Source organism: Armigeres subalbatus, chromosome 1 (assembly GCF_024139115.2).
Source record: "Armigeres subalbatus isolate Guangzhou_Male chromosome 1, GZ_Asu_2, whole genome shotgun sequence".
Classification (NCBI taxonomy): Eukaryota; Metazoa; Arthropoda; class Insecta; order Diptera; family Culicidae; genus Armigeres; species Armigeres subalbatus.
In genome coordinates this window covers 76,201,929-76,221,237 of record NC_085139.1, presented here as the reverse complement: position 1 = coordinate 76,221,237, position 19,309 = coordinate 76,201,929, and the positions used below count along the sequence as shown (strand labels likewise).

Here is a 19,309-nt window from a genome sequence, read left to right as displayed (position 1 = left end):
GTTTTCCTATTATTTATTATTTTTACGAACACATCATTCTTTGGACAATATTGGAGCAATAATATTAATGACTAAAGTTCCTTTCTTTCAAATATCCATTCGACCAAATGTCATTTGACCAAATGCACGAATATCCCTAATTCTAAAATCTGATTTCGAATAAATGTGCATACGACCAAATGTCCATTCGACGTAATGTCTTTTCGACCAAATGCCATACGTCTTAAGTGAACTAAATAATTATTTTCGACTAAATGTCCCTTCGACCAAATGTCCATTCGACTAAATATAATTTGACGTCACCCGTTTAAAATGGTTCTCGACAACGATCCGACGGGCACAAGAAGGCGAGGTGCGCAGCGGGCAAGGTGGATCGATCAGGTGGAAGATGACTTGCGGACCCTCCGTAGACTGCGTGATTGGCGACGTGTAGCCATGGACCGAGCCGAATGGAGAAGAATCTTATGTACCGCACAGGCCTCTTCAGCCTTGGTCTGAATAAATAAAAAAAATAATATTTTGACGAAATGTCTTTCGATGAAATGGTATAGATTCCCTGCGCGCGTGCACTGAGTTTCATTACCATACCGCCACCGTTGTCTGACATATCGGCATTCAGGTGTTCTTCGTAGTGCTGCCGCCACCTTTAGATCACTTGCGCGGTGTTGCAGCTATCTTGCCCATGCAGGATTATTCTCTTCCACTAACTGCTAACATTCTCACACTTAACGTTTCTTTCATCCGGGGCACCGAGAAATTAATAAACTTTGAGAATAATGTCTCATAATTGGACCCAATTCGAAACCCTTCTGGAAATTATCAACAATTCTTCAAAAAAAGCCTTAAAATCCAATTCCAGTGCTTAAAGAGGGAAATAAAATTTCATTACCTTCCGCGATTCACTTCAACTTTCATAACACGAGAGAAACCGATCCCCTTCAGTGAGGAGAGGCATTCTATATTCTCCGAAGGTGGTTGCGGCGAAAGAGGCAGCTGTGCGGCAGATGGCCGCCAGCGCACGGTGGCGAAAAGGCAAAATGCCTGCCTCGGTACAGGTAGACTCGGCTGGTGTTTAGGGTAACAACCCTGAGGCGGCACGAACGTAGGAATTAAAAGTCGGTGACAGAGTTTCGTCAAGGTTACGGTGGGCGATACCGTTACAGGTCAGTTATAGGTCATAGAATAGGCGGCTATCAATGATAGCCTCCCCGATCTTTAACCGGAGCTTCCTGTTGTTGATTCGATGAGGCTTACACAAGGTCCGAACCAGGTTGACTCTGGTCCAACAACTTTCTTTAGCTTCGCGGAAGTGCGATAGGAACGAAAGGCTCCGGTCAATTGAGACTCCGAGAACTTTCACATTTTTTTTGTTGGGGATTGGCTGGTCCCCCAACGTAAGGTTCTGTCCGGACAGCTGATGTTTCCTCCTGAAGACGTGTCCTCGCATAAATTTGCTGGCTGTCATAGTAAAGCCCTCCGAGTTAGGCTAACGGAGGACGGCACTAGCTGTATATCCTTGCCTTGATCCGTGTACGACTTGACGTGTCGCCAACCAGCAGAATGTCGTCGGCATATACATAGATATATATGTTGACGGGGAGGGAACAAAACACCCCGTTCATAACCACGGTGAACAACGTTGCAGCTAGAACGGATCCTTGTGGAACTCCTGTTTCCTCTGGAAAGGTCCTAGATCTTTGATTACCAATCATAACTTGAAAAGAGCGCCGAGTGAGGAAATTAAAAGCGGCATTTTGTGAATCCGAAGGGACTCGAAAGTAAGAGAGACGAACATCTGCTAGCAATAGTCCGCTGAAAATGAGCAGAATAGTCGTTGACGTAGATTAAACCAGCAAAATATTCCCCGAGAGCATTGGCCCACTTCAGGGGGGTCGGAGATTGTACGATCCGATGTGTCGAGATGGATGAGGGAAGATCATCTCTTACACTTAGCGGTTAATTTTTTTCCAGAGCTCGACCGAGATTGGCCGGGGTTGACCGAGTCGAGAAAATCCTCCTACTGTTTTCTCTAAGTTTCAAGAGTCACTGACCTGCATTCATAGTGTATTTCTTTAAAGTGCTGGAGGATTATTGGCTTGTTAGGATGACCAGTGAGAAGTCCCGCAGCGCTCGGAGGGTCTTCATTTTCGCCTTAACCACACGGCGCATGTCGTCCGACCTCCAACGGAGTGCGTTTCGTCCTGGCCAAGTGCTAGTTTGTGGTATGCAGGTAATGGCGTCATCGAGGATGGTTTTGGTTTGGAAAAGTTTTGCCTCCTAGTATGCGTATGCCTCCTTGTCGGCGAAAAACATAAGACAGTAGATGCGTGATTTGGTCGAAAGATCATTCAAGGTTACCCTTGAATGGGTCCATTCCCATTTCCTAATATATGGCAAAGAGAAGGCGGACTCGCTGGCAAAAGTGGGCGCACAGGAAGGTGGAGTTTATGATAGACAAATCTCGAACAACGAGTTACTCCGATAAGTTCGTCAGAGTACTCTTCAAAATTGGCAAATAAATTGGTCACACAATGAACTTGGACGGTGACTATTTTCTATAGTTTGTGTGGTTTAGTGGACTTAAGCAGAGGCTTCATTCGCACGATGACGAGGCTTATGGCCAACCACTATTTATTAAACGCACATCTCTACAAAATAAACCTTTTCGATAGCGAAGGTTACCCCCTAAATTGTGGAAAGATTGAACGGGTATTGAAATGAATTCCCTCAAACATGTGCACTTTACGATCCAATCATATACAGAAATAGGTGGTTGAAATTGAAAAGATTCCCAAAACTTATTAGGGTTTCCAGGGTCCATAATATATGAAAGTTCAAAACAACTCCAAACATTTTGGGCTTAAAAGTTCTCCCTGAAATCCTTCTAGAAGCTCCCCTGGGAACTTCTGAATGCCTCCGGAAAGTTATCCACAAATTCCTCTGAAAATCGTTCGAAAATCCTTCTCATGTACTTGTAATTCCTCCTTATCTAGAAACTCCCCACTAATTTTTTTTAAGGAAATTCACGAGGAAATTCCTTGAAGATTTCTTTTCTTCTCTCCAAGATTTACTTCTAGATATTTCTTCGGCTATTCTCTCTTCAGGAAGAATCCGGAATTTCCTTCAGGCATACATTCGAGAGTTCCTTCAAGAATACATACGGAATTTCTTCCCAGTTTCTTCAAAAATTTATGACGGAAATCCTCCGATTTAGCTCCAAACTTTCACTTGTAAATCTTTAAGAAATTCCTTCGGAAATTCTTCTAGGAACTTCTCCGGGCATTCCTCTCGGAACTCTTCCTTTAATTCCTCCGGGATTACTTCCAGGAAATTTTACAGGAATACCGCCAAACATTCAATAGCGAAATCATCTAGCATTCCAATCTGGAATTCTTTTCGCAATTACTTCAGAATATCCTTCAAGAAATCCTCTAGAAATATCTTCATGCATTACTCCTGGAATTCGTCCAAGTTTTACCCCAGAAATTCTTACAGGTATTTTTTCGGGAGTTTCTTCAGGTACTTCTCCAGGAATTCCTTCAGGAATTTCTCCGGGAGATTTTCCGCGGAAGTGTACTAGAATTACTTCCGGACTTCACTCGGAATTTACTCGGATATCTGCCAAGAGTTCTTCCAGAAATTTCTTCGGAAAATCCGCAGGTATTTTTCTTCAGCATTTCATCTGGGAATCTCTCTAAGAATTAGTTCTTCCAGGAGTTTTTCCAAGAAATTCTCCGGTAATACCTCCAGGAACTTTACAGGGAATTCCTGGACGGTATTTGGCAGGAATTTCACGGGAAATGGGATTTCGGAAGTTCCTTCAGAAATGTTTTTTCTCTTCCTCTAGAGTATTCCACCGGGTGTTCCCCTGAAGTTCCACCAGTAGTTCCTTCGGGAATTCAATCAGGCATTCTTCCAGGAATTCATTTAGCATTTCTTTAGACATTTATCTACAAATTCCTCCAGAAGTTCCTCGGAGAATTTCTCTGGGAGTTCTTAAAGGAATTCCTCCGGGAGGTTCTTTTAAGAATTCTTCCAGGAGTTCCTCCTGGAATTCTTACGGAAGTTCCTTTGGTAGTTCATCCTAGAATTCTTACGAGAGTTCCTCCAGGATTTCCTCCGGAAATTCTTCCTGTAGTTCTTCAATAAATTCCTCCAGAAGTTCCATCGGCAGCTCCTCCGAGAAAAAAATCCCCCAGGAGTTCCTCCGGAAATTACTCTGGGAGTTCCTTTTCAGAGGAACACCCGGAGAAACTGCCGGTGAAACTCCCGAAGGGATTCTCGTAGAAACTGCTGGTGGATCCCCGAAGGAACTGCCGGAGGAGCTCCCGTAAGATCTCCCGTAAGAACTCCCGGAGGAATTTCAGGAGGAACTCCTAGAAGAATTCCTAAAGGACCTCCCGGATGAGCTCCCAGAGAAACTATCGGAAGAACTTCGGGAGGAATTTCCAGCTTAATTTCTGAAGAAAGCCTTAATGATTTCCTGAAAAAAAACTGAATAATTTCCTGGAATAGCTTCTGGTGGAACTCCCGGAGGAATTTCCGGAGAAACTCGCAGATGAATTGCTGGTGGAGTTCCCGGAGGAACTCTCGAAGGAATTTTCTGGAAGAATTTCTGAAGAAACTCCCGGGATAATTTATAAAGGAACCCCGGAGAATCTACCCGAAGCATTCTCGGAAACAAGAGAATTCATCTTATAGACAAATCTCGTCTAGCTGAAACCTTTGTTGGGGTTTGTAGCTGGACCATCACTATCATCAGAGGACCTCCCGGAGAATTCCCTGAGGAGCTCGCAGAGAAATTCTCGGAGGAGCTTCTGGTGGAAAATCCATATAAATTCCTGAAGAAGCCTAAATAAATTCCAATTCTGCCGAAATTCCCGGAAGAATTTTCAGAGAAACTGCCGATAGAACTACCGGAATAATTCTCGAAGGACATCCTAGAGAAATTCTTGGCGGAAATGCCGGTGGAACTCCTGGAAGGACTCCAGGAGGAATTTTCGAAGAAACTCCTGGAGGATCTCCCAGTGGAAATCTTGAAGTTTCCACCGGAATTCTTTCAGGATTTCATTGCGAATTAATCTAGGAATTCCTCCGAAAACTCCATTGTTGATTTCATTTTCGGTATAATTTCTGTATAAATTTCCGGTGGAATTCCTGGAGAAATTCTTTGAAATTTTCACAAGAAATTATTCTAAACAATTCACGGAAAATTTTATGGAATTTACACAAGAAATTCGAAGATTTTTCGTGAAATTCTCAGGAATGTTTACTGGCAATTCTGCGGAATTTCCACGGAATATTCTTATTCTTAAAAGTATGGAAAACAGCACGAAATTATTTGAATTATTGCAGGGAATTCTGCAGAACTTATAAAGAAGTTCGTGAAGATTTTCTTGGAGTAAATAATGGTGGAATTTTCGGATCAATTAACTTTCTGAATACTAAGTTCGTTAATATTTTTCTCACTTTATTTAAAAATATCTGATGAGCAATAAATCACGCATTTTTAAATCCATTATTGTTTTAATCATTATTGTTTCGATTTGGTTTCATGTGTTAATATTCATGTGTTTTTATAAAACTACTATAAAACTACGATTTAGAAGACCAAAAAAGTTGCCCCCCCTTCTCGAAATCCTGGCTACGCCCATCCAAGGAAGATTCAACGTTTCATACCCTATGTACACTGAAGTCGTTTTTGACGCGTTTTTATTTCACACAAATAGCTTGTTATGCAATTTTTTTACTCGAATTTATGAATTTTCGCGGTTTATTAAAACATATTTTGGAATTTACGCGTTTTTTTACGTTGTTTTAATTTACGCGGCTTATATCCTCCGCGTGAAAACCGACTCCAATGTGTTGCAATATTTATGCATGATTAGGCCGTTACAAATATTTAATTAACTTTAAAGGTCTCCAAAAGGTCAAGGGGGGGTATAATAAAAAATAAATATTAAAATGAAAAAAATTAAAAAAAAAACTCCTCGGATTTGTTAAAGGATGTTTTGAAAATCCTCAAAATAATCCGAATTTTATTTTGTTGCCCCCTCAAAATATTATTTCTTGGCAAAGAAATCCGAGGGAGGGGCAGACAAAATAGTTCTTAAATATTTGTATCGGCTTTATTTACTATTAAAATTTTGGTAACAGTTTAGCAATCGGTTTCGGTGAATCAGTCCATCTCGTAAGTGCATCGCAAGCTTCTTCTTCCATAGCAATACATTCCAACTGGAACTTGGCCTGATTTTCAACTTTGTTATCTTATTAGCATTTCTTTAGTTATTATTTGTAAGCTTTCTATGCCCACCTTTGCGTTAGTATGTATCTTGTGTGGCAAAGTCAACTGATACACTATGCCCTGGGTGTCGAGAATGTTTCCCACCCGAAAACATCCTAGATCGGATCAAGAATCGATCTCGCCATCTCCGGATTCTGTGCCTTTGTTCACAAGGCTAACTGGAGACCTCAGGCCAGCATAGAGGTAAAATTAATACAATGTACAGGGCTTTTAGCTGGTGCAGTTCGTTTCTGCTAACTTACACGCTCGTATTCTCTCGAAAGCTTGGGGGCGTTTGACGGCAGCTTCTCGTGGTTGATGCCAGTAGAGGGGCTAGGAATCTTCTTCGCTGTTGCAGTGGATGTGTTCTGGGAAACTTTCTTCAGCTCTTTTTCGCTGATTCCTAGGTGTCTGCCGGAGTAAACGCAAAGTACGACGCAACCCACGTGAAGTAATAATAAATATTATCAATAATCCTTCAAACTGCTTTGTCGTGTCTACTCTGACTTCCTACATAGGATGACCACCAAACGCCGTTAACAGCCCAGCTTTCACGATGGGCTTTACTGTAATAAGCCACCGGGGGTTTAAACTGACTTAGTGGCGGGTGCTTAGTCTCTGTTCCAGTTTGCGTCGGTGATGGTTGTAGCGGTACACTATCAGCCAGGGTTGTGCTGAATCATTCTCATACGATAATTATTGGAAATATCATTTGATAACTTCTCAGGTGTGAAAAGTAGGCGAGTTGTCATCGGCGATACCTTTTCAAATTTTTGAATTGATTGATAATAAACACAAAATTATTTAAGAAATTATCATTTTGATGCAATCCTAACTAATACTAATTTAATAAGAAAATTATTTTGAGCTTTTTAGTGGAATGTCTTCACTTGTCATAAGACGAGTTTATACAATCCCATTGAATTCCACCACTTAATTGTATCTTGACAGATACGTATTTCGACCTCAACAGTAAGGCCGTGACTAATTTAATGACAATAATGAAGTTCAATCGGATGTTTGGCATGGGGCACTGCACGGACTGCTTTGTCTCTTTCTCGCTGCAAAGAAATTAGAAAACAACAAGGCCAGTGTTAGAATAATATTTTGTATCACCCTAATTCAATTACCGCACCATTCAAAACACAAGATAATGCATTATATCTTCTCTCGTTATCACCAGTTCGCTCGTCCACCTGTATGTAATTGTAATAGCTTGAATAATAAACTGATCAGTTCCCATCCATCCATATGCGCGCGTAGATGAAATAGCTGTTTCGATCGTTTGTTGAAGAAACTAAATAGAGATTCTGGTTTTGTTTTACCCCGCAATAAAGTGTCGTGATTAGTGCTCATTCCGAAGTCCGTTCAAAGTGGTATCCTGTCGGAACATTTTTTGTCCTTTGAACCGGATTTCGGGGACTCGTAGTGAATTTCAGTGACCTATGGATAGACTGAACTTTGACCTGTGGAAGAAGGCGCAGTGATACAAATCGTGGTTCCGTGATCGACATTGCAGCTCCAAAGCTCCAAAGATAGTGCTTGAAGTGAATCAGTGTTGTTCCTGTTGCAGTAACAAAGGTTCCCGTTGGCTGCTGGAAGCTCTATTATCGTCTGCAGTACGATCGAGACGACGGCAACAATTATAGCGAGACGGCTGCAACCGGGGAAGTAGATTTGCATGTTATTTTGGTGAATGGTTTGTGGTGGGTTGCATGATTCGCTGCTGACAATTTTTGAGATGAGCTGTAATAAAATTGATTGATCATATTGAGTAGTTTGATTTGGGATCGAGTCATTGCCGCTAGCGCAAATTTCCTTGGGTTGGAGGTTGGTCTTGGTTATTCACGTCATCAGTATACGGTTGTTGTCTGCTTTGATACGTCCACCATTGCTGTCAATTGAACGCCTGTTGGCACACGCGATCGCGCGGGACGTTGAGTCGAGTGTGGGATATTTTGAAAATAAAATAGTTTACAGTGAGAGTGATTAATCTTCGGTGGCGGCGAAGTGGGTGCTTGTTATTATACAGTGCGGTGACAATTTTCAAGTGATCAATCATCATGAGCAACAATCTTCGCGAGCTGGAGAAGCAGGACAGAAACGCCAGGAAGGCTTTGGAAGGAATGCAATATTTTCTCGAACATTATGAGCCCAACCAAGTTGACCAATTGCCGGTGCGTCTCCAAAGATTGGAAGAAGTCTTCAAAGAGTTCCACGCGGTTCGTAGGAAGATAGAGCTGCTGACCGACGATGTCTTCGACGAACAGGAACTCGAACAGAAGGAGTCTGACCAGAAGGAGTCCAAGGAGCAGCGAAAAGCCCGTATTGTCGGCTAGCGTGCGGAACGAGAAGAGCAAAATGTAAAGATTGTAATGAAAGTTGAGAACCTCTATTGTAAATTAAAGGCTGGTTTTACACGGTTGTTGCCCGTTGCCAATCCTGTCGTTCAACCAGTGCCCCAAGCCGCTACAGCCGCCGTTTCTCGGGTGAAGCTTCCTGAAATTCGTCTACCAAGTTTCAGTGGACAGCTGAGAGAATGGGTAACCTTTCGTGACACTTTCCGTAGCTTGATACATGATAACCAACAGTTGACAGCTACGGATAAGTTCACGTACCTGCGGTCATCGTTGACCGAAGAAGCCCTCCAGGAAATCAACTCTGTTGAAGTTACCGAAGCGAACTACGATGTGGCCTGGATCACACTGGAGCGGAAGTACGAGAATAAGAAATTAATCGTCAAGGCTCATTTGGATGCACTATTCTCTATCGATGTGATGAAGACGGAGAGCTATGAGTCACTAAGCAAGCTTATCGGGGACTTTGAAAAAAATCTGTTGATGCTCGACAAGATAGGTGAGAACACGGTGAATTGGAGCACCATACTAGTGTACATGGTTTGCTCACGCCTCGATTCGGTTACACTTCGGCACTGGGAATCTCATCATAACTCGAAGGCTGTTCCATCTTATAATAATCTGCTTGAATTTCTTCGAGGACATTGCTCCGTTTTGCAGTCCTTAGCGCCATGCAAGTTAGTTCTTCCAGCACAAACAAGGTATCCCAAGGCTGGTGTGAGTAATTCAGCTGTTCAATCATGGAATAAGTGCATCTTCTGTGGAGAAGCTTTCCATTCTGTTTTTCGGTGCTTCAGGTTTCTAAAAATGAAGATTCCGGATAGGTCGGATGCAGTACGTCGAAATAAGTTGTGCTTTAACTGTCTGTCTGCGGGACATCAGGCAAAGTCATGTGTCAAGGGCTGCTGTCACCACTGTCAGCAGAAACATCACTCACTGTTACATCCTGAGTCAATTTCGCAACAAATTCCACCGGTCACATCCTCCGTCCCGTCGCAGACGATTCCACGCGTGTCAATTCCGCAGCAACAATCACAATCACACAGCCAAGGCCAATACACTCATCACCAGACCACACAACCCTCCACGAGCGCTCTCCCTATCACTCACTCACCAAACACTCAGCTACCCTCCACCACAAACCAGACATGCACATACCAGAATAATGTTTCACTACCAGTCTGTATACAGAACCGCACTGGAGACGTTCTCCTGTCTACAGCAATCATCAATATCAAGGATCAGTATGGAGCAACACGACTAGCTAGAGCCTTGTTAGATTCGTGTTCGCAATTCTGCTTTATGACCACGGCGTTTAGTCAAAAACTAAACCTCCGTGGATTTCCCGACTACCTGGCAGTTCAAGGAATCGGTGGTTTGAAATCCATATCCCGAAGACGAGTCACGGCTTGTGTCCTTCCCCGGTTCAGTAATGTTTTGTCCTACAACGAGGACATGTCGTTCTACGTTCTGCCTGAGTTGACAACGACACTGCCAGCTAAAAAGGCGAATATTGGTCGATGGAAACCACCGTCTCATATGGTTTTGGCCGACCCGCAGTTTTTCGAACCTGGGCCGATCGACGTTATCATTGGAGCCGAATTTTTCTTCGACCTCCTCACCGACGGTAGAAACAAGATCTACGAGGGAGGTCCCACGCTACAGAACACAGTCTTCGGATGGATCGTTTCAGGACAAATTTCTTCCCGACCAACGAATCCACCGCAAACAGTGTCGCTTTCATGCACACTTGCTGATATTCACAACCAGTTAGCACATTTCTGGGAGCAGGAATCCTGTAAATCCAATAGCATCCAGTCCGTCGAGGAATCGACGTGCGAAACAATCTACGATGAGACTACCACCCGTAATGACAGTGGGAAATTCGTAGTATCTCTACCAAAAAAAGAATTTGTCATGCAGTTACTTGGAGAAAGTGAAGCAATAGCCACCAAACGTTTCTTGGCATTGGAACGACGACTTGAAGCTCAACCTGAACTGAAAAACCAATATCACCAGTTTATTCATGAATATGAGCAACTTGGTCATATGAAGTTAGTGGACTCCGGTGATGCAGAGTTTCCTGTATACTTTCTTCCGCATCATGCAGTCCTGAAGCCGGATAGTACCACTACAAAACTGCGCGTAGTGTTCGACGCATCTTGTAAAACGTCCACAGGGGTCTCACTAAACGATGCTCTGATGACAGGACCAGTTGTGCAGGATGATCTCATGTCCATTCAGCTGCGTTTCCGGCTTCATAGAATAGCCATAATGGCGGACGTCGAGAAAATGTATCGGATGATCCTGGTTTATCCTTCCGATCAACGGCTTCAGTGTATCCTCTGGAGAAAATCGACGAGAGAACCAATTCGCACCTACCAGCTTACTACAGTAACTTACGGTACAGCGTGTGCACCATACTTAGCAACCAAGAGTCTGCAGCGTTTATCGGAACTTGGATCAGAGATGTACCCTTTGGCGGCGAGGGCACTGAAGAGTGATTTCTACGTAGACGATATGCTGACCGGAGCAGACAATATTGAAACTGCGTCTCAGATGATGAATGAAATGATCAAGCTTACGTCTTCCGGTGGGTTTAATCTGAGGAAATGGAGCTCCAACTCCAGTACACTTTTGGATCTACTACCGGATAATCTCATAAGCAGCCGGCCAGCCTTAGAACTTGATTCAGCAAGCACGCTAGTGAAAACACTTGGCCTACTCTGGGACACCTCCACTGACTGTTTTATCTTTCGGTCACCTGACTGGAATAAAGACGCTGTCATTACCAAGCGAGTCGTACTTGCAGATACGGCACGCTTATTTGATCCTCTTGGCTTGGTGGGACCAGTTATCGTTACGGCAAAGATATTCGTACAAGAGCTGTGGAAGGAGAAGTGTGACTGGGATGACCCATTACCCAAATCGTACAGTAATTTCTGGATCGAATACAGAAGAAATCTATCCGCACTCTCCTCGCTATCCATTCCTCGGTGGGTGGCATTCAGTACTGATCTAGCTTCCGTTCAAGTTCATGGTTTTTGCGATGCTTCCAGCAAAGCGTACGGAGCATGCCTTTACTTACGCAGCACTACTTTTAGCGGTTCAGTGGAAATACGTCTCATCACGGCAAAATCGAAGGTCGCTCCGCTAGAAGATCTTAAACGGAAGAAAAAGGTCCAGACGACTCCTCGACTGGAACTCTCCGGAGCGTTATTGCTGGCTCATCTTTATCAGAAGTTTGTTGGTAGTACCTCGATTCAGCACACAGCTCATTTCTGGACAGATTCAACGATCGTAGTGTGTTGGTTATCGTCTTTGCCATCGCGATGGCAAATGTTTGTTGCTAATCGTGTATCGGAAATTCAACACGTCACGAGAGGATGTCCTTGGAAGCATGTAGCCGGAGAAGACAATCCTGCGGACATTATCTCTCGAGGAACAAGTCCATCACAATTACAATATGCACGTTTGTGGTTTGATGGACCACTGTGGCTTCGTCAAGATCCAAGAAACTGGCCGTCGGGAACTACTGAACGAGAAATCGATCCTGAGATTCTGGAGGAAAAGAAGGTCGTTGCACTACCAGTGTCGTTGGAATCTTCGAGTGAGGTATTCAGTCTTCGATCATCATTGTTCAACTTAGTCAGATTAGTCGCTGGCATCCGACGTTTTATGCACAACACGCAGCACAAACATGATCGACGGACAGGTTTTTTCACATATTCCGAGCATGAACAAGCGTTACTCTCCCTCATACGATTATCACAATCGGAAACATTCTCCGCTGAAATAGCCGCATTGAAGAAAAACGTGTTAATCAGTCCAACGTCTTCAATAAACAAGCTGAACCCAGTACTTGTTGAAGGTATACTATGTGTCGGAGGACGGTTAGCCAAGGCTCCAGTATCGGCAAGTCGTAAACATCCAATGATTTTGCACCATCGTCATCCTTTGGCAAGATTGATCCTTCACTACTACCACTGCAAGCACTTCCATTCTGGATTGCAGCTTCTTGTATCGTCCGTACGAGAAAGATTCTGGATCACTCGTATTAGAAGTCTGGCCAATTCTGTCTTGCACACGTGTGTTCGATGTTTTCGAAGTAGACCGAAGGTTTTGGATCAACTTATGGGCGATCTTCCGTCCGAGCGTGTTTCCCCGGCACCGCCATTCCTACGAGTGGGAGTGGATTATTGTGGACCATTCTTTATAAAATATCCTATCCGTCGATCAACTCCCAGAAAACATTACGTAGCTATCTTCATCTGCCTGGTTACGAAAGCAGTACATTTTGAGCTGGTTAGCGACTTGACCAGTGAGGCGTTCATTGCTGCCCTCAAGCGGTTTGTGGGTCGCAGAGTGTTTCAATCTTCGGTAACTCGTAGCTCAATCGGAGAAGGAATAGATTTTCGCTTCATCCCGGCTAGATCACCAAACTTTGGCGGCCTGTGGGAGGCCGCAGTTAAGTCATTCAAGGGGCATTTCAAACGAACCATAGGAGATCGAGTACTCCAGTATGATGAAATGATCACAGTGTTGCCCCAGGTTGAAGCAATCCTGAATTCCCGGCCTCTCACGCCGGTCAGTAGCGATCCATCGGACTTCGAAGCTTTGACACCGGGTCACTTTTTAGTCCAAAGACCCTTAACAGCTATTCCAGAGCCATCTCTTGAAGACCTCCAGCAAACTCGATTATCCATGTGGCAGCAAGCGCAGGACTATGTACAAACGATATGGAGGAAGTGGTCGACTCAGTATCTTTCCGACCTCCATAATCGAACGAAATGGACCCGTAAGCGCAACAATATTAGTGTTGGTACTCTCGTTTTGCTAAAGGAAGACAAGTTGCCGCCCCTCAAATGGAAATTAGGTCGTGTAGTTGAGATCCATTCCGGATCCGATGGTAACATACGTGTGGTGACTGTCAAGGCGCAAGATGGCCAGTATCAGAGAGCAATATCGAAGATATGCGTCCTTCCCATACGCGACAACTTACACACCACCGACGCTGAGCAGAACTAATCAGTGAACTGCAACATAAAATCAAATTCAACTACCACCTCTATCAACATTGCAAAAACTTCCGGTGTTAATCGGAATCGAGGTCTACATCAATCGAGGTCTACAGCTCCAACCTGTTAGTGATAATCTGAATCCATCCACGGTGGCATCCTGCCTGTCATCTGTCCCAAGCAAGTCGTTGTTCTATAATTCCTGTTTAATCATCTTGCTACCGTGAGCATCGTCGGTGATTCGTCTTCCGCGGAGGCCAGGAGGCCTCCGTTCCAGGCAAGTCTATTTATGTTTGGGTTATATAGATGAAAAAGCACCCTCTCATATTATAGATAGCCTTGTCGCCATTCAACCGTGGACTGTGGAATTTACCATCCTATCCAATCGACTATGATGATTCAACTGTAGATGTCACGTTTTGAGTTCTTCTTCGTTTTGTATAATTTTAATTCTGTTCACCATCCCCGGGGCGCCGACGCTTAGTCGTTGATGACATCTTCGGTGCTTCAGCACCCGCGGAGGCCAGGAGGCCTCCGCTCCAGGCAAGTCTAATTATGTTTGGGTTAAATAGATGAAAAAGCACCCTCTCATCTTATAGATCGCCTAGCATCGTCTCGTTTAGTCCGTTCCATCACCTGTTCATATCCGCCTTCGTCGACTGTGGGCCATGCCATCCGTATCGTTCGTAGCTCGTGAGCTCTGTCCGACGATGACCGTTGGAGACATCATGGTGCTTCGGCACCAACGGAGGCCAGGAGGCCTCCGTTCCAGGGAAGTCATTTTTTGTTTGGGTTATATAGTTAAAAAAGCACCATCTCATCTTTCAGGATAGCCTTCGCCTTTTCGATCCACGGTCTGTAAACCTAGGGAACATCCGTGTAAAGCGCAGTTCTCAGTGGGACACTCGTCTGTATTAGTCGAATATGTTTATAGCATCCTCCAAAGTGACCATACTGGCGATTGGCGATGGTCCAACAGAAACAACAGTTTGCCGGCTTGAGTATTGTCAACATTAGAATTAAGTAGTATGAAATTCCGGTGATTCCAAGGTGGGCGGTATGTTAGAATAATATTTTGTATCACCCTAATTCAATTACCGCACCATTCAAAACACAAGATAATGCATTATATCTTCTCTCGTTATCACCAGTTCGCTCGTCCACCTGTATGTAATTGTAATAGCTTGAACAATAAACTGATCAGTTCCCATCCATCCATATGCGCGCGTAGATGAAATAGCTGTTTCGATCGTTTGTTGAAGAAACTAAATAGAGATTCTGGTTTTGTTTTACCCCGCAATAAAGTGTCGTGATTAGTGCTCATTCCGAAGTCCGTTCAAAGTGGTATCCTGTCGGAACAGCCAGTAAACGTCAAAATTTATGAGGAACGAAAGAGAATGAGATGTTTCCGTGCAGTGTCCTATTGTGTTTTGGTGTTATGTATGAAAATAAGTTCAAAAGTAGCATTTACCAATGCTTCGAATCGAGATACAATTATTGAACGATTCTTACTCTCTAGCGAGTTTTTATCAATTGAAAATTTGGTTATGTGAACGCTTGAGAGTGTTGTTCGTCCTCGATTATTTAAAAAATAATTTTTATCTTCCCTTTCAAATGTTAGTTTGAAAATTATATACATCACCAGGGTTCGTAATGTTCACTCAATCTCAGGACCACAGGGTAAACAACGAAAGCAGATTCACCCTGGGCTTGAAAAACACTTGCTTTGGTATCATCGCACAGAAAAGTCAAAACCCTGTACATTACATACAGGACCACGTAGTTCAATGTCACCTTTGCATACAACCCGTTTGAGCTGCACCTTTGAGTTTTTATATAATTTATAGTTCTGGATTTATCTTGCCTCGAGAGGGTGGCCATAATAAAAACATCTTTTTTAAAACCGGTTTATAAGATAATGAAGCTTCAATAATCCACGTGCAAGTAGTGGCGACATTCGGTTGATTCAGCCGCTCTAGGTTATACCGAGAGTGCCGTCGACACCGAACATTATTTGAATTATTAGCTTTGGGCGCGGTTTAAAAATTACCAAATATTATTTGGGGTCCAACTTTGATCCTTTCTTTGACTATGGTTTTTATTGATCGTTTATTTTGACATTATACAGTGATACCGTTTCTGGTACGGCCTCTTGCCCTCGAGGAACCGTCGGCAGGTCCTAGAAGAGGAACCGTCCTAAACCCCAGACTACTGGTCTATAGCCAATGGTAGTCAACGGGGTGGGCACGCAAGGCCTCTTTTAGTCCTCGAGTCACAGGGTCGATGGAGGTAAAATTCGCCTAATTCAGCCCAAAGCAACCGGTTTCAGAAGGAGTGCAGGCTCTCCAGCCAACAAAACTTTTAACACAATAACTTTTCGGAGGGAAATCGCTAGCGAACTATCCACTTTGACTGCCAAAAATCAAGAGAGCACCGCTTCGCATTGTTCGCTTCCCGGTACCTCATTTCGTCTATCGTCCACATTCCCATACGATTCGTAAGTCGTAGCGCTAGCATCCTAGCTACCAACGAAAGCCTTCATGCTGCTACCACGCAAAGTTGCACCCACCAGAGCAAACAGTGTTCTGAACCGACCCTCTTCACTTTGGCAGTTAGTAAGCATTTGAAAATCGCAGTCAAAATTCTTCTCACCCAGATATTTGTTCATTTGTATCGCTTAATGGTTACCTACAACAGTTTATTCTGTTAATATGCAAAGAGATGTTGCAAAATGAATTATTATTTTGTCAAGATGAAAGGTAATTGCTCATAACGAATAATTCTCTCGATAAATAGAAATAATTTTCGTACATATATAGTAAGGTGGCTCAAATTAGTATGGAAAAAACATCGTAAATTGTGCCTTCTAACTGCTAATAACTGTTTTTAGATGTTTCTGCATACATTTTTGCATATAAACTTCCAACGAGTTTAGCACCGCCCAAACGATGACCAATTTGGCTAAATAGAACCGAATGAGAGGGCGGCTAAAAAAAATTTAGAAAAGTGTTTTTTGAGCCACCTTAATATGTAGACATTCCACGTGAAACTTCATAAAGAAACTGTTCTGTTAAAATCCAATTGAAACAAAAATAAATGGAATTCTTTCAGATTTTTTAAAAGTTTCTAAGCCGGTGTTACTTTTTAATTATATTAATGTTCGCATAGAGCACATATATTTAACCGGTTCATCACTTTCTAATCTACATGTTATTTATCGACTGTTTCTTCACTTTTACAGGTTATGGCTGCAAATTCGCTGGTTTTCTTACAGTCTTCTCTAGTCATCTATCAATCTTTACTCTGACCATTGTCACTCTTGAACGATGGTTCGCAATTACCCATGCCATCTACCTCAACAAACGCATCAAGCTCTCAGCGGCCACCTACATCATGATCGCCGGTTGGATCTACTCGGCAGTCATGGCAGCCTTCCCGTTGTTCGGAATCAGCAACTATTCATCGACGAGCATTTGCTTGCCAATGGAAGCGCGCGACACGCTGGACATTGCGTATCTGCTGACGGTGCTCGGTATCAACGGATTGGCGTTCATCATCATCGTCATCTGCTACGCTCAAATCTATTTCTCGCTCGGTAAGGAAACCCGTCATGCCGCCCGCCCGGCCCACAGTGGTGAGATGACGGTGGCGAAGAAAATGGCGCTGCTGGTATTCACCAATTTCGTCTGCTGGGCACCGATAGCTTTCTTCGGTCTAACAGCCATCGCCGGATATCCGCTGATTGATGTAACGAATTCCAAAATTTTGCTGGTATTCTTCTATCCACTCAACTCGTGTGCAAATCCATACTTGTACGCCATTCTCACCATGCAGTATCGAAAGGACTTCTTCATGCTATTATCCAAGTAAGTGATATTTCTTGCGTGCAAGTTATTTGTACTAAAAATGAGCTTTATCTTTTCTTTCAGCTACGGTTTGTGTACGCAACGCGCCCAACAGTACAAAATGACCTACTCGCTTCCGACGAACACAATCCAGATCGTACCTGCTAGAGGCTCCCTGACGACCACATTGAACACTGTGTCGAACCCCAACGGAACAACAGTCGTAAGCCAGATGACCAGCAGCGGTGCCAATATGGACCATGGCTCAACGGCGAACAGTCTGAATGGGCATGCTACCAATGTCACGGTAATGGAGGAGGTGAATGTGATAACGGAAAAGCTCAGCCTGACGGGTAGCTTGATTGTAGAACAGGAGAATGAAACTTTTCTCTGAAGCAAGTCATGAATGATGGGTGGCACTTTCACCCTTAGTTTAGGAAGTGTTGGAATGCGCTAAAATATCATAAACGAAGTGAAATTGAATCTCGATATTTGGTGCTTCAGACATATTGAACAACGTATGTGCCTGTGCGGTACTGACAATGAAAAAAAAAGCATGAGGAGCAATTCGATCGCCAAATTGTTCTAACTGATTGTTGATGTACCAAATTGGACATTTCATTTTCCATTCGCATCCTCGTTAAAAATTCACAACTGCAGTATTGAAATCGTGTTCGTAACGCCATTATACTCAAAGTATTATATCAAACAATGCAGAAAATTTAAAATTCAACGAAAGCAGCTTGCCGATCGAACGACTTCTAGTGTGATACGTTATCAAAGTATATTTACCACGCTTCCCATGTTGTTTACAAATTATCGTCTTCTCCCGCCAATAGCAGAAGCAAAAATACGACAAATGTTCATTCCCAAACAAATCTGAATGTGATACTGGATCCTCGGTGTGTGTATTCTATTTGCTATTATATTAGTAGCTAGTCTTAAGAAATGTTGCTTGGGTATTCGTTATCACTTGGATGCATCTGAGATCTGTCTCAATTCTCGAATTAAACTCAAACAGGAGAACGATTCCCATTCTCATCTCATTTTAACAAATTCATCTCAACTCGAAACAGAAAAAAACATCAATGTTAGCAGAATCTTTTTGCTAAAATGTGTGTTCACTGCTGGAAGAATCACAAAAATAAGAACTAATACGAACCATTTTTCATTTGATTGCTTTTTATAGGATGAATATGGAAGCTATGAGATGAAGAACTGGAACAGTTTCCCTATAAACTTGAAAGTGGCAGTTCTAAAACTACAATTGGCCATGTCTACCGACCGACCAAGATTTTGACAAAATCAGATTCGAGAGCATATCAACTTACATGGCACTCGTCACATGGTTCTCTATATTTTTCAACTGCCACTTTTAATTTTGATTTTGAGTCGATAATGAGGATGAACGCATGCTAGAGACGGATTGTGAATTGTAATGAGTGATTTGTATAAATTAGCTGATAGGCCATCGGTTAGAGATATTAAACAGGATATAGAGAGGATTCAGCAAGATGAAGCGATATCGATAGAGTTACCAATAAATCCAAGTTTTATGTGCTTGATGAGATGATGAGTCGTTTCTATTTTTTGTTGAGAAATTGCAACCCTAAGAACTTTTACTTTTCTATTATTCTCTTTGGGATTGACTTCTTCTTTTACTTAAATGGCTCTATATGCCAGCAGACACATGGTCCGATTTTCAAATCAAATCAGAATTTCCACGGTTATCAATTGAAAGCTTTTCCATGTCTGCCATTATATGAATATGTATCGTGTGTGTGTCATCCATGCTCAGGAAGTCGA

General features: G+C 42.9%; 1 protein-coding gene across 4 annotated transcripts in view; it reads left to right on the top strand.

Moving 5' to 3' along the window:
• The window catches only part of LOC134227333 (lutropin-choriogonadotropic hormone receptor), a 146,282-nt gene extending 127,206 nt beyond the window's left edge, over nucleotides 1-19,076 (top strand). For 3 of the 4 annotated variants that reach the window (XM_062708742.1, XM_062708752.1, XM_062708734.1), the window contains 2 exons: nucleotides 16,900-17,524; nucleotides 17,588-19,076. In XM_062708742.1, the coding sequence (XP_062564726.1) occupies nucleotides 16,900-17,524; nucleotides 17,588-17,897 (935 nt within the window). In that variant the 3' untranslated portion in view covers nucleotides 17,898-19,076. Of the gene's footprint in view, nucleotides 1-16,899; nucleotides 17,529-17,587 lie in introns of those variants that run through there. The other variant, XM_062708759.1, reaches the window with a different exon arrangement.
• The last annotated feature ends 233 nt before the right edge of the window (nucleotides 19,077-19,309 follow it).